The 24468-nt window shown below is 39.9% G+C and overlaps 1 protein-coding gene across 8 annotated transcripts in view; it reads right to left on the reverse strand.

The window, feature by feature from the left end:
* Nucleotides 1-24468, reverse strand: part of LOC150081977 (fat-like cadherin-related tumor suppressor homolog) — a 1021521-nt gene that overhangs the window by 450346 nt on the left and 546707 nt on the right. For all 8 annotated transcript variants that reach the window (XR_016547261.1, XR_016547260.1, XM_090379029.1 and 5 more), the window contains one exon: nt 17141-17307. Coding sequence is in view for 6 of the 8 variants with exons in the window: in XM_090379029.1 (XP_090235155.1) it covers nt 17141-17307 (167 nt within the window). In the remaining 2 variants the exon portion in view is untranslated. The remainder of the gene's footprint in view (nt 1-17140; nt 17308-24468) is intronic.

Genomic DNA, 24468 nt, shown 5'->3' on the forward strand with positions numbered 1-24468 from the left:
ATTCTTTAAAAAACATTTAATTCAGGATTTGTATTAGGTTTGCATGCCTTTGTCTATTCCTGCTTACTATTTACCTTTCTAAGCAAGGATCAGGAAAAGAAAAAATTATGGGACCATCATTATAATTATGCAACTGTTCACAGCAACACTGAAATGCTCTTAGGGAACTGAACAATGAGCTTAACTTAACCATGCAATGGTTGTAACAACTTCTGTGAAATAAGTAGGGTAGACACAAGTGATAAAGTAGGGTAGATTTCTAAGGCAAATTTTAAATGCTTTACAGAATGAATTTTTCCCATTAAGTTCTTTTTGCAAGTGCCAAATTTCTCATATCCTACATAAATAGATTATCATATATATTACATTAATATCCAGTTTTAAAAAAGCCCTCTTTACACATGATTAACAACACTGAATAATTTTTCTAACTCAACTTCAGATACAAAAGCATTGACATTAGAGTGTTTATGGCAATTTTTTTTAAATTATAATATACAAATATCAAAAAGAACATATCAACATTCACAGCATAAACGTTTATTAAAAGAAATAAAAAAAAAGAAAAGGAAAAAAGCCTTATCTTTCATAACATAATCACACACACACACACACACACACACACACACACACACACACACACACACACACACACACACACACACACACACACACACACTCCTGATTGTTTTCAACCCAAAACTAAAATGCAGCAATACACACAGGGATTTCTCCAAAATACAAACTATTGTTACTCTTGAAACAGATACTTAAGAACAAAACCTTTATTATAACATCATTCAACCATTTTTTGGCTTCATATATCACTCCTTCACAAAGATTCTTCCAGTTCATTTATTAGAAGTAAGGCTTAGAAGTAAGTTTTCCTTAATTCTCATTCAGTACTAAAAGCTGTGCTGTGACTGTGGGAACTACAGATTGAATTTCATGTGAATACTGCTGGGAGAGCATCACATGATAAGGTAAACAAAACTGTAACTCATTTCAAATGGATTCAGCAAGAGAGCAGTATTTGCAATAACACAAATATGAAAGCCAACGATCAGTGGCTTATTTATATCAGTTTTTATATGCCAATAAAATAAAATAAAAATAAAAATAAAAAACAGTGATGTCTCTGAAAGAAACCAAAATACAACTTTTAATGACAACTGTCACATTGGAACTGTAAGTAAATATATTTGATTAGTGCCAATACATACTTTGAAATGTTCCTGGCCTGCAGAGGAAAGCCCAGCATACTTGGCTTTTTGCATTTAAATGTCCAAAACACAGGAGTATAAATCTACCCTATGGACTACACAGGGGTAACTGCATACAACATTCAATACTGCTAAGGCAATTTTAAACCATTTTTTATAGACAATTTAAAGTATACACAAAATTATTTTTGCCGAACAACTGCCCTCACTGATGTGTACAACCTACTGTGTTGTACATCTTAAGAGTTTTATAAATGGATTATGGAAGATTCAAACCAAAAGTTTCTGGGCTGGTCGTGTGGAGTGCTAACTATGTGTAATATGGCAATGTGCTAATAGATATCACTGAACTACAGGAAACCCTTGATTAATGCGGTTTTGAACAATGCGATTTTAATTAGTGCGAAAAATTTTTTTGATACTATCCCCTTAATATATGCGTTATCAAATTTGATTAGTGCGCTGTTTTTTTCTTGCGGTGCTTGGCAACTCACAACGGCGCCTAAAGCGGCAAATACGTAACACGCACTCACCAGGGTCTTCTAACTTAAATGAATGGGAATCGACTCCAAAATGCTCGACAGCAGCACCCCATACCACTCTGAAATTGAAATTTGCTCTGGTAACTCATATTCTTTTATTCTTTTATTATTAATATTAAACTTCTTTAATATTATGATATTAAAGAAGCAGTTGAGAACATACACAAATCGTGGGAAGAAATGACGAACAGCTGCATGAGAGCTGTCTGGCAGAATCTTTTGCCTGAATGCGCAAATGATTTTTGCGGTTTCATTAATCCTGTCAACAAAGTTATTGATGAAATTACTACAATTGGAAAAGACCTCGGCTTTGAGGAAGTAGATTCAGAAAACGTTAGAGAATTATTGGAATCGCATTCAAAAGACTTAAGTAACGACGATCTTGAAATTGAGCATCAACATGCATACGAGGAAGAAGACGAAAATGAAGCAGAAGAAAAGCAATTTGCTCCCAAAGAAATTTCATTCAAAAAAACTTGAACTATTTAATACACTTTAAAAACCAAAAGAACTCATACTAGAGATTGATCCAGATGCAGAGAGAAGCATGAACGTTCGTTGAGGGTTAGATAAGCAAATTGATTGTTATCGCAAAATCATGGAGGAAAGGAAGAAAGCCATCACTGTTCAATTGAAGTTAGATAAGTTTTTTTTGCAAAAAATAAAATTTAAATCATACTATCTTTTTTTTAAATTTATTCCTTAATAATTTAAGAATTATGCAGTGCATTATAGGTACGTATTGAGTAAGAAAAAATATATTTTTACAATTTCATAATTTTCAAGGATTCATTATAATTATTCCCATTGTTTCTTAAGTTTGATTAGTACGGTTTTAATACGTGCTGTATATTTCAAGGATTCATTAACCGCACTAATCAAGGGTTTCCTGTAATTTACTGTGAATTGGTATGGTGAGTTTTGTACTGATGGGATGTGGTGCAATTGGTGTTAAAGTGTGTTTTGGTTACATGCCTTGTGATTTTTGCAGCCAAGTAAGATGGAAGATGTTAAGGAAAAACAAATTTGCATAAAATTTTGTCATAAACAGTAGAAAATTCCATAATTTCCACATCCAAAAAAAAAAGTAAGGTAGGTCAGATCAAACTCAAGAGAATGCTGATTATTTTCTTTCAAATTAGAGAATTATTCATCAGTAGTTCCTTCTGCCAGACAAAACCATAAATCAATAGTTCTACAATGGAGGCCTAAGGAGTTTGAGGGAGGATGTCAGGAGACAAAACCCAGAAAAATAGTGCACTCAGGATTGGTTTCTGCATCATGAAAAGGTGCCATTTCACATGGTTTTGTCAGTTCAGCAGTTTTTAGCCAAGAACAAAATGGCGATGGTCTCTCACACTCCCTATTCTTCCTGTTTCCCGAAATGAAAATGCAATTAAAAGGAGCAAGATTTACAGACATTATGCAGATTCAAGCTGAATCACAGAAAGTGTTGGAGGGTAACAAGAAACAGGAGTCCCACTGCATCAAACAGTGGAAGAAGTGTTGGGATGATTGACATATGAACTCTGGAGGGGACAGAACACTACTTTGAATGATACAATGTCAACTTATAACTAGCACAAGTCTAAATTAATTTCATTGCTCCAGCCTGGAAGCTTTTAGCTCACACATAATATTATTTCTTCCAAATAACTACAGTTCTACCAAAGCAAGCTAATCTTGTCGATCAATTCGGCCCTGGAAAGATTGTGCAAAGCTCAAGGGTAGAATCTTTTTCGCCTGGTCTGTACTTGTTAACAGGAGAGACTGCTTCTACAGGGATGGGATACACTTAAATAGAAAGGGTGCAAAAATATTTGCTGATGCTATCGAAGCAGTGTTAAGTGGGTCGGAAAACTGCTAGCTTGGGGGAATACAAGGACTAATAGGTTAACAGTAGCAACTGGCAGAGGTGAAAGTGATTCTTGCACTGCTTCTATTGGAATCAGCAGCAGCCGGGAAAACAAGGTGCAGGGTATTTCAGAGATTGCTGGGAGTCTTTTTTTTTTTTTTTTTTTGTTAGTTGTTGGCACATCGGCTTCTGTGCCCATAATGCACCTCCCAAGGTTTTTGCATTTTACTCTGATCCAAGCCCAAGGCGGGATTCGAACCCACGACCATTGGGTTGCCAGGCAGGCACTTCACCCACCTGGCTAGCCCAGTCGGCTTCCAGGGAGTCATTATGGTACAAGTAAACACATGGATTGTGTTAGGGTACCTAAGAATAGGAACGGGTGCATGTATACTTGCATGAACACTAATGCAAGGAGTTTGGTAAATAAATTTGATGAATTTGAGGTATTGCTCAGAACATCAAAGGCAGATATTGTTGGGATATCAGAGATGTGGTGTCACACAGATATAAGGAATGTAGAACTGGAATTTGGGGAGTACAATGCGTACAGGAAGGATAGACAAGATAGGAAGGGAGGAGGGAGTTATACTATTAGTTAAGAAACACATAAAATCCAAGGAAGTGAAGCCAGTCGACATTGCTGGACAGTGCAGTGTCGAGTCAGTTTGGTGTGACATAAGCATTGGGAGATCAAAATTGAGAGTAGGAGTGTGTTATAGGCCTAATGACTCTGATGAGTATAATAAGAAACTATACAGGGAAATAGAGGGGGCCAGTAAATCAGAGAGTCTTATAATGGGTTTTTTAATTTCCCAGATATTGACTGGAATTTGTGGGTTGGTCACTCACACACTAGCAAGGCTTTTGGGGATTTATTGGATGATTGTTTTCTACATCAGCATGTTCGGGAGGCAACTAGAGGGAGGAATACTCTTGATTTGATTATCAGCAGTGATTCTTCATGCATTAAGAATCAGCAGATAAATGAACCACTAGGTGGCAGTGATCACAGTGTGCTGAAGTGGGATTTACTCAGAGGTAACTACCATTAGGGGTAAAGGGAAGGGTTATTGCTTTCGTAAAGGCGACTATGATGGACTGAGACAGTATTTAAATTCTATACGGTGGGACCAACTGATGATGTTACCAACAGCAAATTCAAAATGGGAAGCATTCAAAGAATTTATCTTGGAAGCTACTAGGCTTTATATACCAACTAAGAAATATTGTTCAAGGTTTAGATATTGTTGAGATAAACTAATGAGACATGTGGCAGAGAAGAAAAATGCATGGGATACATATAAATTAATGGGTGACATGAAAGCCTATGATAGATATAAGCTGGTCTGTAACCAAGTCACAAAGGAGATTAGGCAGGCAAAGGCAGATTATGAGAAATCCTTGGCAAAGGATGCAAAGAAAAACAGAAAAGAGTTCTTTATCTATGTAAATTCTAGAAGGAAAAGGATGAATCAGATTGGTCCACTGGATATTGATGGTTCAACTGTTGATGATCCTGCTCAGGTGGCTAACAAATTAAATGAGTATTTTGCATCTACATTCACCCATGAGGAGTTATTCAGGGAGGGGAATGCCAGAAGTGAGTTAAACTCTGGCAGTGAGCTGGATGATTTTGTAATAACTGAGAGGAAAGTGGAGGAGAAATTGTTGAAGATAAACATAAAAAAGGCACCCGGGGTGGACGGGATCTATCCAGTTATATTAAAGGAGGCAGCAAAGGAAGTAAGCAAACCCTTAGCCATAATTATGAGAGCTTCATAGGACTGAGGGGAGATACCCATGGACAGGAGATGTGCAAATGTGACCCCAATTCACAAAGGAGGATCAAAGGGCAACACAAGTAATTATAATTCTGTTAGTTTAATTTCTGTTCCAGGGAAATTAATGGAGGCACTGGTTAAAGAAGCACTGCAGGATCATCTAGACAAGATTTCAGTTATAGCTCGGACACAGCATGGTTTTGTTAAGGGGAAGTCTTGTCTGACCAATTTGATTGGATACTATGATGTGGTCACAAAGGAACTGGATGCAGGGAATAACTTTGATATCATATATTTGGATCTTAGGAAGGCTTTTGATTCTGTTGCACATGGAAGACTGCTGCACAAATTGGAGCAGTGTGCCATTGGAGGCAAATTGCTGCTATGGATAAAGGGATGGTTGAGTGGGAGAAGACAGAGAGTGGCAATCAATGGACACTGCTCATCGGGGACTAATGTTATTAGTGGAGTCCCTCAGGGTTCAGATTGGGTCCATTGTTTTTTTTTTTTTCTGTATTTATAAATGATACTGATGATGGTATATCAAGCTTAATGTCCAAGTTTGCAGATGATACGAAGGTCGCCAGTTTGTTTGTTATTTGGTTTTTAGGAGCATTAGCAACTAAGGCCATATTGCTGTGGGATATGTGGTGGTCATTCCCTGACCTTTCCGCATCCTCCGTATTTGGTGGCGACGAGCTGGAACCCCGGTCTAATCAAGAAGCGTGTGCTATGCACTGCTGCTCCTTCCCACCTGGCTACGGAGGCGCCTGAAGGTCGACAGAGTTGTTAAGGACACTAATGACAGTACGCTGCTGCAACAGGATCAAAAAAAAGTTGTGCAGATGGGCTGAGGGGTGGCAAATGAAGTTTAACATTGACAAATGTAAAGTACTACATATGGGAAGCAGCAACCCCAGAGTGATGTATCAACTCTGTGGTACTACACTGACAGTTGTAGAGAACGAAAAGGACCTGAGGGTAATTTTTCAGACAGATATGAATTTTTCTGAGCAGTGCAGATGGTCTGCAAGAGTAGCTCATAGTGTCTTGGCAAGGATATACAGGAATATTTCTAGCAGGGATAAGAAGGTGATTATCCCCTTATATAAGGCAATGGTCATGCCACACCTTGAGTACTGTATACAGGTCTGGAGGCCTCATTTGAAGAAGGATGTAGAGCTGTTGAGGGAGTACAGAGAAGGGAAACAAGATTAGTGAATGGAACAAAGGGTTGCTCTTATGTAGAAAGGCTCAAGTTTTCCAAATTAGTTTCTGGAGACTAGGCACCTGCAAGGTGAATTGATTGAGGTGTATAAAGACTGGAATGGTTTCAGCATGCTCACTGCTGATGGGATTCTTCCTTTTGCTCAGAATAATCGCCTGAGAGGGCATAAATTCAAAATGAGGAAAGACAGTTGTAGGATAGATGGTGGAGGTTTGCCTTTAGCCTGAGTGTGGTTGATAGCTGGAAAAAACTTTCATTGCCATTGTAGAAGTTAATAGCTTAGATAGATTCAAGGCAGAACTAGACAAACGTTTCGAGTGAGTGGATGGGTGAAATGAGAAGTGTGTGTGTTTTATTTTTGGCTGAAGCTATATAAGCTTGCTTTCTTGCATCATTAGCCTTTGCTAATGCTAATTTTATCAACACTAGGCACGGTCAAGTTTTTTATGTTGGTTCTTCAGCAAAATGAATTAATTGATAAAAATATCAGATTAGTGCTTCTTAATTAGGTGCCTGTATTCCTAAAAGGTGTGAGCAGAGTTAAAGAGAAATGTGAGAATGCCTGACTCAAAAGTATAACAACCAGTAAACCCCACAATCATATATAATTTTCAAGTAACGGTGTTCATGGGTATTCTGAAAGCTACAGCGGAACCAAAAGGTTACAAACCGCTATAAACACACATTTTCTTGAATTGGAAGTTTGAGTTTCCTCACATATATCAATATTATATATCACATATATCAAAATGGCCAAAGATTTCACATACATCATTTGTATGCTAATTATCAAAGTATTCTATCCATTGTAACAGAGAAGCAGCAACAGCACACAATCACTCATGATGGTATATATCAAAAAATGTTTGGTTTCCATCTGTATATAATTTCCAATTGGGAATAAACAGATATTTAGCTCACATGCATTAAAAGTGCTTTAACTCTTCTTTTAATATTCTTCTTCTTCTTCTTCTTCTTTGGTCCTTAGCTGGCAGCTGGGGGAGGCGGTTGGCCACGCAACCAGTATGCTGCTGTAGGTGCCGCAGGGTTTCGGACTTGCTCTGTGATGTTCTTCCATACCTTACGATCCATGGCTTCAGTCCTGGCCTGGTTAAGGTCGAGACGTCGGCTCTTCAAGTCATCTTCCACTTGCTTGGCCAAGTTTTCCTAGGCGCGGTCTGTTGGATGCTCCATTTGGTGGGTCGTTGTCTCCAAAGGAGTGTGGATGGTATTCTGTTCGTGCCCATTCTACATACGTGGCCAAACCATCTGAGCCTTCGCTTCTGGATTTGGTCGGCAATGGTTGGTTGCTGTTGGCATCTGGGGCGGACGGTATCATTAGTGATGCGGTCACGAAGAGAGATGCCCAAGATCTGCCGCAGGCATCGCATATGGAATACCTCAAGTTTGTTCAAATCTTACTTGAGACAAATCCATGTTTCCGATCCGTAAAGAAGAATGGGCAGGATCAAAGTCCGGAAGAGTCGGATTTTAGTCTTTGTGGAAATGTTGGTCCTCTTCCACAGACACCATTTGAGCGAGGCGAACGCAGTGGCCGCCTGTCCAATTCTGCTGTGGATTTCCATGGTGGATGCAACTTTCTTCTCCTGGACCAGCGACCCAAGGTATTTAAAGTCCTGCACTTGCTCGATCTGGACGCCTTCGAGATAGATGGTGGCTTGCGACCCATCTGTTGTCAGGGCCTTTGTCTTACCAGCATTGATCTTCAAACCGTATGGCCGGGCAATGCGGGCAATGTCGTAGAGGATGTCCGTGGCTTCAGCGTCGTTACCGGCAAGGATAGCACTATCATCAGCAAACATCAGGTCAGTCACATAGTGATCCTTGTCATATTGTATGCCCTGTCTGTTTCTGAATGCTTGCCTCATAATGGCGTCGACCACGATGTTGAAAAGCAACGGGGAGGCTACATCCCCTTGGCGGACTCCAGTTTGGATGGTAAATTCCTCAGATAAATCGTTCTGGATGCGTACCTGGCTGGTTAAACCGTTGTATGCAGTTTGGAGGAGTGTGATGACTTTTCTTTTCGAGGTACATGTTCAACCTCTAGTAGTTTCCATAAGGCAGGCCGGTGGACACAGTCGAAAGCAGACTTAAAGTCAATGAAAACAATGACGGTTCGCTGTCCACATCGGATCCTCTTCTCCATCAGCTGACGAATGGCAAAGATTTGATCACAGCATCCTCGCCCGGGTCTAAATCCTGCCTGTTCTTCTCGACTGGTTTGCTCGCGATGTTTTTGCAGTCTTGACTGGATGATCTTCATAAAGATCTTTCCGATGATGGAAAGGAGGCTGATGCCACGGTAGTTCTTGCAGTCCCGGTTATCACCTTTCTTGTGGATCGGTACGATAATGGCTTTCCTCCATGTTAACGGAATTTGTTCAGTGCACCAGATGGTTTTGAGGAGTGAGTGTAGTCGGCGAAGCAGTACATCTCCCCCGGCTTTGATCGCTTCTGTGGTGACTTGGTCCACTCCTGGTGCCCTGCCATTCTTCAGGGATTGTATGGCTGCTTTCACTTCTTCTACCGTAGGCTCAACATCGACCATGGAGACCTCAGGGGGGTCGATCGAGAGTGCTGTTGCTGGCGGTGATCATACAAATCTTTGAAGAATTCACTCCACCGTTGCAGGCATTCGGATGGTGATCGCACGAAGGTCCCATCAGCATTCTTGATGTTGTCACTAGTCAATTTGGTCTTTCCACTCAGACATCTGAGGGTGCGGTAGAGAGTGCGGTACTCGTTTTTGGATGCCGCCACTTCAAGATCGTCTGCCACTTGATTCCAGTATGCTTCTCTTTCTGCTGTCATTCTTTGTCGGACTTCTCGGTTTAGCTGCCGGTACCGTTCAAAGTCGACCAACTTTGCCTGTTTCCGTTTGTCCACGAGGTCGAGGCACTCGTCTGATAGCCATGGTTGCGTTCGACGTCAGGCAGGTGGACATAGGGGCTTGGCACATTCCAGGATGGCATCAGAGATCTGCTTTTCTTCTTCATTTATATCCTCGGGCACGGCCAGCATCTCGAAGCGGTTGGATAGGGCGATCTGATATGCATTCATTAGCTGCCTCCAGTCCAGCTTGGCTGACCGAGATGATCTTTTTGCATGCCGTAATTTGAGCTGCACCTTAGCCCGGATGAGGTAGTGATCAGATCCGCAATCAGGTCCCCTCATGGCACGAACGTCCATGAGTGATGAGCGAAATCTGGCATTGATCAAAATGTAGTCCAGGATTGCTGAGTCCTTGCCAGATGGATTTCGCCATGTAAGTTGATGTTTTTGAGGGTGCTGGAAATGGCTGTTTCCAATGATCAGGTTGTTAGATGCGGCAAAGGACAACAAACGTAAGCAGTTGTCATTGATCTTCCCATGGCCAAACTTGCCCATTGTTGTTTCCCAACCAGATCTGTCCACGCCAATATGGGCATTAAAGTCCCCTGCGAGGATGATCACTTCTGTCTGCGGAATTGAATCCAGCGTATGTTGGAGCTGGTTGTAGAAGTCATTCTTGGTCGGGTCCAGGCTAGTCTCAGTTGGCGCATAGGCGGAGATAATATGGGTCTTGATGGTGCCCTTGACAGTAAGGACTGCCAGGCGGTCCGATATTGGTTGGAAAGCGATCACACTACTGGTGGCCTGAGCATCGACCATAAAGCCCACTCCTGCTTCTCGTTTCTCACCACCAGAGTAGAATAGCATAACCGCTTCGTTAGGTGCTGGTGGTTGGATGATCATCGTTCCAGACCCGGTGAGCCTTAATTCGGATAATGCCGCGATTGATATCTTGCACCTAAGTAGTTCGTGGGCAATGATTTCCTTTTGTCCAACGTGGTGCCCCGTTCGAACATTCCATTCGCCAATGTTAATTGTCCTTTTCGGCGTAGTAAGCTTATTGCTGTGGCAATATTAAGCTTTAATATTACAAAATATACAATATCTCAACTGAAAAGAATCAGAATTATCTAATACTAAGCAAGAAATGAAAAGTAGTCTCTTTTTACAAGATAAGGGGAGATTTAAAAATATCAGCACTATAGCTGTAATTTAGCATTATCTTTAGTCCTTGAATTAGTTTTTTTTTTATTTTTTATTTTCTTCTTTTTTTTTTTTCCAAAATAGCATCCTTGGCAATTTATGCACTGTTTACAGTGGTGTGTCAATAATGCTTAAAAGATGCACTGTGGATCATTTTTTAAGTGTTTTTAGTACAGCATATGAGGTAGTTTTCACTTCCATAATGCTGGGGAATTTTTGCCTCCATATATGTTTTTTAAGGGTTGGAAAAGCCCAAAAATTCATAGGGATTATAGTACAGGAAATAAAATGTGTTCTGAAGGTGTGCTCTGTCAATGCATAATAAGGCATATTGTTACCTGGGTGTTATGCAGTCTTGCATTATCTTGTAAAAGAATGAATTTATTGTGTTTTTTGTTTTTTAAATTTGGGTCTTTTTTTTTTTTGTGAATACAAGCACTCCCTGGCTTACGTAATACTCGGTTTATAGAAATTCGACTTCATGTAAGTTTTTTCCGGCAGGTGCAAACTTAAAAAAATCGTGGATAGATATTTTGCATCCCGTAGGAATAAACGGAGATATCGTGAACCCAATAACACTTTGATTTTTTTTTTTTTTTTGGTAATTTGTTCCAAGACCTTGGGAAGTTGAAATTTTTTTGCTACAAAACTAAGCTATTTATCTCTCAAAAAAGGTAATTTTTATAATGGCAACTGCACTACACTTTTATCGTTATTATATCTTCTGTTATAAGAATCAATTTTGAATGACTTTGTGATATTTTTCTAAAACACATTTCTGGAGGTCACTACCATAAAACAATAAAAACAATTTGCAGTTTATCGGGCCTTTCTGTTAGTGCAATCTATTATAAATGGGTAGTAAGCTCAATCTTATTGCATTTGCAATAATACTGATAACTGGAATTCTGTGGGTTTTTACGTTACAGTTTTATAGTTAAAATGTTCCCCTTCACTGAAATCTTCAATCATAAAAAAAAAACAAATAAATTTTCAGCATCTTCTCTTCATTCCTATTTACTTATTACCATGGCGAAGGGAAAGGAACTGATGCAAGTGCTGGCAGTGCCAGGAAATGAAACAAAATTGATTTAGAAATGAATATGATTAATTAAGAAGTACGACATAGGGCAATCTTTATCATCTCTTGCATGGAATTATGTCTCGCTGCTTCGACAGTGAATGCTATTTCAAAGGACAGTGTGCGTATAAAAGAACTTGTTAAAGGATCAACACATTTAAGATCAACAGTGATCCCAAAACAGCATTCAGGTGATATATCGAAGATGGAAAGCTATTAATAATATCGGTGGAAATCAGATTCAGAAGCAAGTACCCCGGAGTCCAATGGCCATTCAAGCAAAAGCAAGAAGTATTTATGAAGATATTAAGGATAAGTACAGTGAACCCCAAGTCAAGTTTGTGGCAAGCAATGGGTGGTTTAATAGGTTCAAGCATCACGCTCGTTTCAAAACATTAAAGTATGTGGTGAAGTTGCCAGTTCTGCAGCTGCAAAGAAATTTTGTTATGTGTTGGAAAAAACCCCTTCTAAATCTCCATAGCCCTCAACTTCTGCAGTGGCATGCTTATCAGCTAGAGAGTTAATTCTGGTAACGATGCTCGAAAGGTAAAACTTGATGACGTTATGCCTGTCTCCTCTCTCTTTTTGTAATTTTATAATTTGAAAATTTTTGTAATTTTGTACACTTTTGTAATTTTTCCTGCACATGAGATAAAAAAATTGAATAAATAATTCTATTTACATGTTTGTCAAACATTTCTTTTTTGCTTCAATCAAATTCAGCACGCATAGTTGTGAGTGCTGCATAAGCATTTAAGGAAATTCTGATATGTAAAATTCAACTGACATAGAGTTTCGCGGAATGCAACCCTTATGTAAGTGGGGGAGTGGCTGTATTCACATCTAAATGCACTCAGAATACGTTAGTATAACAAGAACTGTTTAAACTTTGATTTTGTTGTACGAAGTGAGTGCTAAAAAGTACTTCTTTATCAGAAAATGGAATCACCAGAATAAATTTTTGGCAGTTTGAGCACTACGGAATATTTTTTGGTTGGGGCTCATTATAATTCCAATATTTGGACTGAGGTTCATCTATTTGGAATAATTCCAATATTTTATAATTCCAACATTTGGACTGTGGATCATGATATCACATCTACGATTTTTCATAAGTGACAATTAAATGTGATGATAAAAAACAAACATTTATTTTTTTTTCACCAGTGCCATGAATTTTGACAAATTTCAACTTGCCTGTCTTTCTGCTCATGTAGAAAGGGCGTGGAACTCATTTGCACAAATGCAGTACATGTTTATTGCCACAGTTGTAATACTGGGACTCACCATTCAAAGCAAATATTCAATTGCTACTAATTCTTACACTGTAGACTCTTGCCTGCTTTAATCAGTAGTTTCACTCTTGCAACATTCTCATCTGTTACAGCGCCTCCGTAGCCAGGTGGGAAGGAGCAGCAGCGCGTAGCACATGCTTCTTGATTAGACCGGGGTTCGAGCCCGTCACCACCAAATACGGAGGATGTGGAAAGGTCAGGGAATGACCACCACTTTCCCAGAACAATATGGCCTTAGTTGCTAATGCTCCTAAAAATCAAATAACAAAAATAACATAACAAGTAGTGGACATTCATAAAACACTTCCCCACATCTTTTAAAAGCACTGGGTCTGTCTTGAATTGGTATCTTGAATCATTTCGTGTCTCCTTATCAGTTTCTTTCAGTTTAACAAAAAACTTTAACACATTCTTTATTAAACAATAACACAAATTTTTGCTTCGATTTCAAGAGCAATTAGTACTTCGCAAAACAATTCATTGCACAACAATGAAACAATATACAATAAAGACAACATATATACTAAATAGAAATGATTATGCTACCACAATGCTCAGTTTCCAAACTGAACAAGGTTGTTGATCTACATATTTTTTTAATCAACCCTCGTATATACACCAGTGCATAATACTTGAAGTGGAATGGTTTATAAGCTTCACGTCCTGAGTCAATTTAAAGTCCACGAAAAAGTAGTCATATGACCTAAAAATCAAGCCCATACCTTCAAATAGGATGCTAGGAGTACAGTAAACAAATTTGATGAAATTGAACTGCTGGTCAAGACATCAAAAACGGATACTATTGGGATATCAGAGCCATGTTGCCACATGGATATAAGCAGTGCAGAACTGGAATTTCGGGAGTACAATGTGCACAAAAAGAATAGACAGCACAGGAAGGGAGGAGGAGTTATGTTGTTAGTTAAGAAACACATAAAATTTAAGGCAGTGCATCCAACTGACATTGGTGGACAATACAAATTTGTACAATGTTGAATCAGTGTGGTGTGACATAAGCACTGGGAAAGGGAAAATGAGACAAGGAGTGTGTTATAGGCCTAATAACTGTGATGAGTATAATGAACAGTTGTGCAGAAAAATAAAGTGGGCCAGTAAATCAGATTGTCTTGTAATGGGGGATTTTAACTTTTCAAATATTGATTGGAACTTGTGGATTGGTCACTTACACACTAGCAAGACTTTTGTGGATTTATTGGATGACTGTTTTCTACAGCAACATATTTGAGAGGCAACCAGAAGAAATAATACTCTTGATCTGATTATCGGCAGTGATTCTTCATGCGTTAAGAATCTGCAGATAAAGGAACCACTAGGTGGCTGTAATCACAGTGTACTGATGTAGGATTTACTTAAAGATGTAACTGGGTTTTACTTAAAGATGTAATACTGTTCAAATTAATGAGGTGGAGACAGAAAAAAGGGGTAAGGGGAAGGGTTTTTCTTTCGTAAAGGTGACTACAGTGGTCTCAGAGAGTTTTTAAATTCTATACAGTGGGATCAACTGATTACATTACCAATGGTGAATTCTAAATGAGAAGCCTACAGGGACTTAATCTTGGAGGGTACTAGGCTTTTCATATCAACTAAGCAATACTGTTCAAATTAATGAGGTGGAGACAGAAAAAAAAATGCGTGGGATGCATATAAATTATCAGGCGACACAGAAGCCTATGGCAGGTATAGGTTAGTCTGTAATCAAGTCACAAAGGAGGTTAGGCAGGCAAAGACAGATTACGAGAAATCTTTGGCAAAGGTTGCAAAGAAAAACAGCAAAGAAATCTTTACTTATGTAAATTCTAGAAGGAAAGGGACGAATCAGATTGTTCTGCTTAAATGGATGGTTTGTCTGTTTAAAATCATGCTCAGGTAGCTAATAAATTGAATGAGCATTTTGCATATACATTCACACGTGATCAACTTCTGGCATTCAAGGAGGGAATGCCAGAAGTTCATCAAACTCTAACAGGAACTAATGGATTTCGTAATAACTGAGAGCAAAGTGGAGGAATTGTTGAAGTTAAACATAAAAAAGACACCTGGGGTGGATGGGATCTATCCAGTTATATTAAATTAGGCAACAAAGGAAGTAAGAAAACCCTTAGCCATAATTATGAAAGCATCAGTGGACTCAGAGGAGATGTGCAAATGCATCCCAATTCACAAAAGGGAGAGGATCAAAGGGTGACAGAAGTAATTACAGACCTGTTAGTCTAACTTCTGTTCCAGGGAAAATAATGGACTCACTGGTTAAGGAAGCAATGCAGGATCATCTAAACAAGATTGCAGTTATAGTTCAGACCCAGCATGGGTTTGTTAAGGGGAAGTCTTGTCTAAAAAATCTGAACGGATACTATGATGTGGTCATAAAGCAACTGGATGCAGGGAATAACTTTGATATCATATATTTGGATCTTAGGAAGGGTTTTGATACTGTTGCACATGGAAGATTGTTGCACAAATTGGAGCAGTGTGGCATTGGAGGCAAACTGCTGCTATGGATAAAGGGATGGTTGAGTGAGAGAAGACAGAGTGGTTATCAATGGACACTGCTCTTCATGGACTAATGTTATTAGTGGAGTTTCCCAGGGTTTGGTTTTGCACACATTGTTGTTTTCTGTATTTATCAATGATATTGGTGAAGGTATATCAGGGTTTATGTCTAAGTTTGCACATGATACGAAGATTGGCAGGGTATTAATGACAGTAATGATGGTACATTACTGCAACAAGATCTGGAAAAGTTGAGCAGATGGGTTGAGAGGTGGCAACTGAAGTTTAACACTGACAAATGCAAAGTACTGCATATGGGTAGCAGTAACCCCAGAGTAATGTATCAACTGGGTGGTACTACACTCAGGGTAGTGGAGAATGAAAAGGACTTGGGGGTAATTGTGCAGTCAGATAAGAAGTTTTCTGAGTAGAGCAAAAAGGCTACAAGATTAGCTCATGGTGTCTTGTCAATGATATACAGGAATTTTTCTAGCAGGCATAAGGAGGTGATTATCCCCTTGTATAAGGCAATGGTCAGGGCACACCATGAATACTGTATACAGGTCTGGAGGCCTCATTTTAGGAAAGATGTAGAGCTGCTGGAACGAGTACAGAGAAGGGCAACAAGGTAAGTGAATGGAACAAATTGTTGCTCTTACAAAGATTTTTTTATTTTTATTTTTTAGGAGCATTAGCAACTAAGGCCATATTGCTCCGGGGATATGCGGTTGTCATTCCCTGACCTTTCTGTATCCTCTATATTTGGTAGGCACGGGCTCGAACCCCCCGGTCTAATCAAGAAGCGTGTGCTACGCACTGCTGCTCCTGACCTGGCTACAGTGGGCAGGAGCAGCAGCAGTGAAAGGCTGCTGCTTACAAAGAAAGGATTAAATTTTGCAAATTACAGTGTTTGGAGACTAGGGACTTACGAGGTGATCTGATTGAGGTGTATAAAGCCTTGAATGGTTTGAACATGCTGAATGCTGATGGGATTCTTCCTCTTGCTCAGAATAATCACCTTAGAGGGCATAAATTAAAATTGAGGAAAGACAGTTGGTGAGTGGAATAAAGGGTTAGTTACGAAGAAAGGCTTAAATTCTGCAAATTGCAACTTCTGGAGATTAGGCACCTGTGGGGTGATCTAATTGAGGTGTATAAGGCCTTGGGTGGATTGAGCAAGCTCAATGCTAATGGGATTCTTCCACTTGCTCAGATTACTCACCTGAAGGGGCATAAATTGAAATTGAGGAAAGAGAATTCTAGAATAGATGTGCGAAATTCGCCTTGAGCCAGTGGGTCGTTGATAGTTGGGAGAACTAGACAAACATTTGGAAGACAGAACTAGACAAACATTTGGAATAAATAGATGGATGGAAGGAATGGGAAGGTTATTTTTTTTTTTTTATCCTGATGCTATATAAGCTTGCTTTCTTGCATCATATGCCTCTACTAATGCTAATGCTATACTGCTTCTAAAATGAACCAGGGTGACATCCCACTACACTTCAAAGCACCATGGATATATTTTTCTACAGAAATTTTAGGATTTTTAAATTTCTTACCACTGTGAAAACACTATGGACACCATCTGTAACACTGATGGTAAGATTATAATATTCGCGTGTCTCATGGTCCAATGGACGGGCAAGCAAAACTGCTCCCTGGGATGAGGCTGTATGTTGTTTTCCTTGATCAAATTGAACCATGAATACATCACCTACATTTCCTCCTAGAATAAATTAAACAAACCAAATACATTAAACTAATATAGTTCATAAGCCATTTCAACAATTTGATTAATTTTTAAGTTCAGCTGAATTCAAATATAATAACAACATAAAAACCAATCTTCAATATATGTTGGTCCATGATCTTGATCTCTAGTTTTACAAATACATACCACGGATCATTTGGATCATGGTATGAGAATTAAACAGATTAATTTTTAGTTACAAAATTTCACAAGTTTTTTTTTTTTTTTTTTATGTAAACCCCAAACACGAGAGGTATTAGAACCTACAGTACTTAGAGCCATGCTTGGGTTGGAGGTTGGGAAGACGAAAGAAAATATTTGTTGCCATTGGACTTGAACTTCTATAGACTGTAATTTTCAGGAAATATATATGACGGAAGGTTGTTCCAGAAAACGGTAGTTGAATGAATAAACGAGGAAGATGAAAAGTTGGTTCTGTGAGTTTGAAGTTAAACAGTAAATGGATGTTGGCTGGTCGCGGCACATGTTCGGACTGTTTTGAAAGAGAGAGCGGGAATTATAGAAGACAATTCAAAAGAACAGTGCCAATGGAAGTATCTGTAGAAGAGACATGCAGCAGAAACAGTACATCTATGAGAAAGCGAGTGGAGAGACTCTGTTAGAGATGAATCATTAATTAACCTAACTGCCCTCTTCTGAATGGAATCAAGAAGTCTGAGAGAGGTTTTGGGGACACCATCCCAGATGTGGGAACAATATTCCATGGCAGGGCGGATTTGCGATTTATACAGAGTGAGCAGCTGTTTGGAAGAAAAGTAACACCGAGAGCGAAAGAGAAAACCAAGTTTTTAATTGCAGAGGAAGCAATATTTGTAATGTGCTTGTGCCAAGAGAGAGAGATTAGAAGTCAGGGTAATCCCCAAAAGAGATATATCATTTTGCCTAGAAATCGGAGTGTCACTAAAGATAAGCATAGGAGCAGAAGAATCCTTTTTGCGAGATATAAGACAAGACTGAGTTTTAGAAGGATTGAAATCAACTAAGTTGTCTTTGCCCTACTGGAGAATTACCTGAAGATCGGCATTTAAGGAATTGGTAGCAGATTTTCAAGAAATTGATGCTGATTGAGCAGGACAAGGTTTCTCAAAATGGAAAGTGGAATGCAATGTGCTATCATCAGCAAAACTATGGATAGGACTTCCAGTCAATGGAAGAAGGTCATTAATATACACAAGAGGAAAAGAGTGGGGGGAAAGAACCTGAACCTTGGGGAACACCGGCATTAGTGGAGAAGTTAGAAGACAGAGAGCCATCTACCATCACCCTCGGTCAGTGATCAGAGAGAAAACTGGATAACCAATTACTAAAAACAGTTGGCAAACCATAAGATGGAATCTTCTTTAGAAGACCTTTATGCCAAACACGATCGAAAGCCTTTGAGATGTCCAGAACAACTACTTGGGTTTCACCGAACCTTTCCATTGAATTAGTCCATAAATGGGTAACATAAGCCAGAATATCACCAGTGGATCGACACTGACGGAATCCATACTGACGATCGTTAATCAGACGGAAGGTTTCTAGGTAGTTTAAGAGTTGGCGGTTAATTGATTTCTCCATTACTTTAGAAAGAGTAGAAGTAATTGCAATGGGATGATAATTGAATGTGATATGAGCAAATTTCCAAGCAGAAGGAAAAACACCTTTGGAATAAGAAAGTGAAAAAAGGCAGCAAAGAATAGAAGTAAGTTCAGGAGCACAAGTTTTGAGAACAAGTGGAGAAATACCATCGGGACCTGGAGCTTTCTTAGCATCAAGATTCTTCAAAATCCTTCTGACATCCTTTTGACGGAAGTCAAAAGTGCCTCCATTAATTTTCCAGGAACAGAAGTTAAACTAACAGGTCAATAATTATTTGTGTCGCCCTTTGATCCTCCTTTGTAAATTGGGGTCACATTTGCACCTCTCCAGTCCATGGGTACCTCCCCTGAGCCCAAAGAAGCTCTCATAATTATGGCTAATGGTTTGCTTACTTCCTATGCTGCCTCCTTTAATATAACTGGATATATCCCAACCACTCTGGGTACCTTTTTTATGTTTATCTTCAACAATTTCTCCTCCACTTTCCTCTCAGTTATTATAAAATCATCTAGCTCACTGCCAGAGTTTAACTTACCTCTGGCATTCCCCTCCCTGAATAACTCCTCATGGGTGAATGTAAATCCAAAATACTCATTTAGTTTGTTAGCCACCTGAGCAGAATTATCAACAGTTGAACCATCAATATCCAGTGAACCAATCTGATTCATCCCTTTCCTTTTAGAGTTTACATGGGTAAAGAACTCTTTTCTGTTTTTCTTTGCGTCCTTTGCCAAGGATTTCTCATAATCTGCCCTTGCCTGCCTAATCTCCTTTGTGGCTTGGTTACAGACCAGCTTATATATATCATAAGCTTTCATGTCACCCATTAATTTATATGTATCCCATGCATTTTTCTTCTCTGTCATATGTCTCATTAGTTCATCTGACATCCATTAGGCCTAAGCCTTGAAAAATATTTCTTAGTTGGTATGTAAAGCCTAGTAGCTTCCAAGATTAATTCTTTGAATGTTTCCCATTTTGAATTTGCTGCTGGGAACATCATCAGTTGGTCCCACCATATAAAATTTAAATACTGTCTCAGACCAACATAGTCTTCCTTTACGAAAGCAAAAACTCTTCCCTTTACCCATGATGGAAGTTACCTCTTTGAGTAAATCCCACTTCAGCACACTGTGATCACTGCTACCTAGTGGTTCCTTTATCTGCAGATTCTTAATGCATGAAGAATAACTACTGATAATCAGATCAAGAGTATTACTCCCTCTAGTTGCCTCCCGAACATGCTGATGTAGAAAACAATCATCCAATAAATGCCCAAAACCTTGCTAGTGTGTGAGTGACCAACCCACAAATTCCAGCCAATATCTAGGAAATTAAAATCCCACATTATACGACTCTCTGATTTACTGGCCCATACTATTTCCCTGTACAGACTCTTATTATACTCATCAGAGTCATTAGGCCTATGACACACTCCTACTCTCAATTTTGATTTCCCAATGGTTATGTCACACCAAACTGACTCGACACTGCACTGTCTTCACTGTCGACTGGCTTCACTTCCTTGGATTTTATGTGTTTCTTATATTGTGTTTCTTATATTGTGTTTCTTATATTGTGTTTCTTATATTGTGTTTTTTATGTGTTTCTTGGAGTTTATGTGTTTAATAGCATAACCCCTCCTCCCTTCCTATTCTGTCTATCCTTCCTGTACACATTGTATTCCCCAAATTCCAGTTCTGCATTCTTTATTTCTGTGTGACACCACGTCTCTGATATCCCAACAATATCTGCCTTTGATGTTTTGAGCAATACCTCAATTTTATTTACCAAACTCCTAGCACTGGTGTACATGCAAGTATACATGCACCTGTTCCTATCCTTAGCTACCCTAACACAATCCATGTGTTTACTTGTACCGCAATGACTCCCAGCAGTCTCTAAAATACCCTGCATCTTGTTTTCCAGGCTGCTGCTCATTTCAATAGAAGCAGTGCAAGAATCACTTTCACCTCTGCCAGTGGCTAATGTTAATCTGTTAGTCCTTGTATCCTCTCCAAGCTAGCAGTTTTCCGACCCACCTAACACTGCCTCGATAGCATCAGCAAATATTCTTGCACCTTTTCTATTTAAGTGTATCTCATCTCTGTAGAAGCAGTCTCTCCTGTTAGCAAGTTCAGACCAGGCTGAAAAAAAATTCTACCCCTTGAGCCTTACATAATCTTTTCAGGGCGAATTGATCAACAAGGCTCTCATCATATACTCCCTCCTGGGCAGAATTGCACACACTTTCAAATTCAACCTTAATTCACGGCTTTTTTTCAACAGTGACCTGTACTTGTTAAGTAATTCTGCCGGTCTCCTACTCTTAATATCATTAGTGCCAACGTGTACAAGAATATCACCTTTTGTGCCCTTAAAAAAAGACGATATCCGCTCTATAACATCATCAACCTTTGGCTCTGGCAAACGTACCCTAGTCCTGTTCCACCTATCCTTTTTACTGTTGGTCGAGGAACTCAGCTTATCCTACACATGTTCAGGATTGAAACTTTCTGGAGTTCCTTGTAGGTGTTAACTGGGAGACCTCTTGCTGCTAGGCTATGTAGGGTCTTTGGCACCATACCTGTGGCTGACACGATGATCAGAATGGTCGTTACTTGTTGCATATACCCCCATCTCTTTGATCTTCTGTCTTAGGTTCGTGTACATCTTGATCTTTTCCCCATGGGTTTTCTGCAGGTTGACAGTGTTGGGTACTGCTATGTCAATCGGATAGGTAGCCTTTTCCTTCTTTTCCATGAGGGTTAGGTCCGGTCTGTTGTGAAGGATTGTCCTATCCATTATTATGGCACGGTGCCAGTACAGCTTGTGGGTTGGGGTCTCTAGTACTGCCTGGGGTTTGTACTTTTAGTATGGTACACTTTCTTCGATCAACTGGTATTTCCTTTCTAGCTTCTGATGTATTATCCTGGCTACCTGTTCATGCCTATCGGCGAACTCAGTCTGGGTGATCACCCTGCATCCCGCAGTGATATGCTGGATTGTTTCTGAGGCCAGGTGGCATCGTCGACATGTGTCATCGAACACTCCAGACTCTTTGGCAATGTATTTTTCTATAGTTCCCAGTGTTGATTACCTGGTCTTGGATGGCGAGCATGAATCCTTCAATCTTGGGGAAGAGTGGCCCTCTCGTGAGCCATGCATTGGAAGCAATTTTATCTATGTGATCTTAATGGAGATCATTGTAGTGTCTGCCATGGAGTGTCTTCTCTGCCCATCTTTCTAGCTTCATTTGTGCCTCCTGGTTTGGGGGGAGAGACTCCTCGCTTAGATTGAGTAGGGTATACCGCTTGCCTATCTTCCTTATTGTCTGCTGTAGTGCTGCTGAGTGTTTCTGGAAGTAATCCTTCAGGATAACTATCATCGTCTTCTGTTGCTCAATGAGACAAATTGGCATTAGAAGCAATTTTCGGTGTCTCCACGGGAGATTTCGGGTGGTGTTGGCAGCTCTTGATCATCATCATTCTTGTCTTTCTCATGATATCCTCCAGCTCAGTGTTAGTCCAATCTATGACCCTGAAGGAGTATGTTAGCACTGGAACTGCATAGGCGTTTATGGCTTTAACTGTGTTTCCTCCATTCAGCTTAGCTTTCAGCAGGCTTCTGAGTCTTTGATGGTGTTTGTCGGTCAAGCAAGCCTTAATTTCATTGTGCTGTAACTGTTGAGCTTGCATCAATCCCAAGTATTTGTAGGTCTCTCCCTCTGCAATGGCTTCGATCTCTTTACCAGTCTGCAGCTGGTAGTTTCAGTTGACTAATTTTCTCTGATGCAATCCGTGGGTCTTGCATTTATCTAGACCAAACTCCATCCTAATATCATTGCTGAATTCTTCGGTGATCTGGAGTCGTTATTGGAGGTGCTTCTCGGTTCCCGCATAAAGCTTTATGTCATCCATGTACATCAGGTGGGTGAGGGTATACAGGTTCTTCCTTCCTTCTTTGAGGTTATATACATACTTGCTACTGTTGAGCATGGTGGATAGTGGGTTAAGTGCTAGACAGAAACACAATGGGTTCGGGGCATCTCCCTGAAAGATTCCTGTACTGATGGGGATTGGCCTGGTTGTGATGTTTTCAACCTTAATGCTGGTACTCCATTTTGGCATCGTTTCTCCTAGGAATCTTGTCATGATCAGACTGACTTTGTAGATGTTCAGTGCCTCTATTAGCCAGCTATGAGGCATGGAGTCGAAGGCCTTGCGGTAATCAGTGTAGGCTGTGTACATGTTTCGGTGCTTCTTGTAGGCTTGCTCCATAACCGCAGCATCTATGGTTATTACTATTGTTGCTCTTATAATATTTCTCCCTGATTGGGGGATTCCACTCCGTGACAGGTACTGCTACCAAGTACACGGGGTGGCTGTAATTCCTGGTGTTACTGTTGGTCGAAGAAATCTCTGACTATCCTACAGGTGTTCAGGATTGCGACTTTCTGGAGTTCCTTGTAGGTGTCCCTGGGAGACCTATTGCTGTTAGGCTGCTATGCAGAGTTGGGCACCATACCGATGGTTGACACGATGATCGGGATGGTCGATACTTCTTCCATATGCCACATCTCCTTGACCTCAGATCTCAGGTTCGTGAACTTCCTAATTTTTTCCTCATGGGTTTTCTGGACATTGCTAGTATTGGGCACCCCTATGTCAATCAGGTAGGTAGCCTTTTCCATCTTGTCCACAAAGGTTATGTCCGGTATGTTGTGCGGGATGATTTTTCAAGGTATTTCCTTGCTAGCTTCTGATATATTATCCTGGCTACCTGGTCGTGCCTACGAGTGTACTCAGTCTGGGTGATCACCTTGGTGGCATCGTCAACATGTGTCATCTGACATTCCGGGCTCCTTTGCAATGTATTTTCTATAGTTTCTGGTGTTGATTACTTGGTCTTGGATGGCCAGCATGAATCCTTCAGTCTCAGGGAAGAGCGTCCCACTTGTGAGCCATGCCCTGGAAGCAATGTTATCATAGAAAAGTGGAGTATATCACTTTTCTATCTTCCTTATGGGCCTTATTATTATTATTATTATTAGCCTTATAGTGCAAGGAAGCCTGAGGCTTATGCTGTACCAGCCAAAGAAAAAAAAATTGAGTTACCCTGAGAAAGACAGAGAGAGAGAAAGAGAGAGAGAGTGTGTGTCAGAAATAGAAAGGAAGCAATGATCAGATCCAGCTCAGGATCCTGGGTGTGCCAAGCCCATACTCACCAGATGTGAGCCCCTGGGAGGTGATTATCCCATTGTATAAGACAATGGTCAAGCCACAACTTGAGTACTGCATACAAGTCTGGGAAGGTCTCATTTTAGGAAGGAGGCAGAGTTGCTGGAAGGACACAGAAGAACAAAGTAATTGGTGAGGGAAACAAGGGGCACCTCACCAAGAAAGCAGTGCTAGCCACAAGCACAATTGAGTGCAGGGCCCTCAATTGTGCTTGTGGTTCCTTATTGGCTCCTATTATTATTTATTCATGTTCCCATTTTTATGAGATGATTGCAATTGTTCTATATATATAATC

This window comes from Mastigoproctus giganteus, chromosome 8 (genome assembly GCF_048544385.1).
Source record: "Mastigoproctus giganteus isolate SK-2022 chromosome 8, ASM4854438v1, whole genome shotgun sequence".
In the NCBI taxonomy this organism is placed as follows: domain Eukaryota; kingdom Metazoa; phylum Arthropoda; class Arachnida; order Uropygi; family Thelyphonidae; genus Mastigoproctus; species Mastigoproctus giganteus.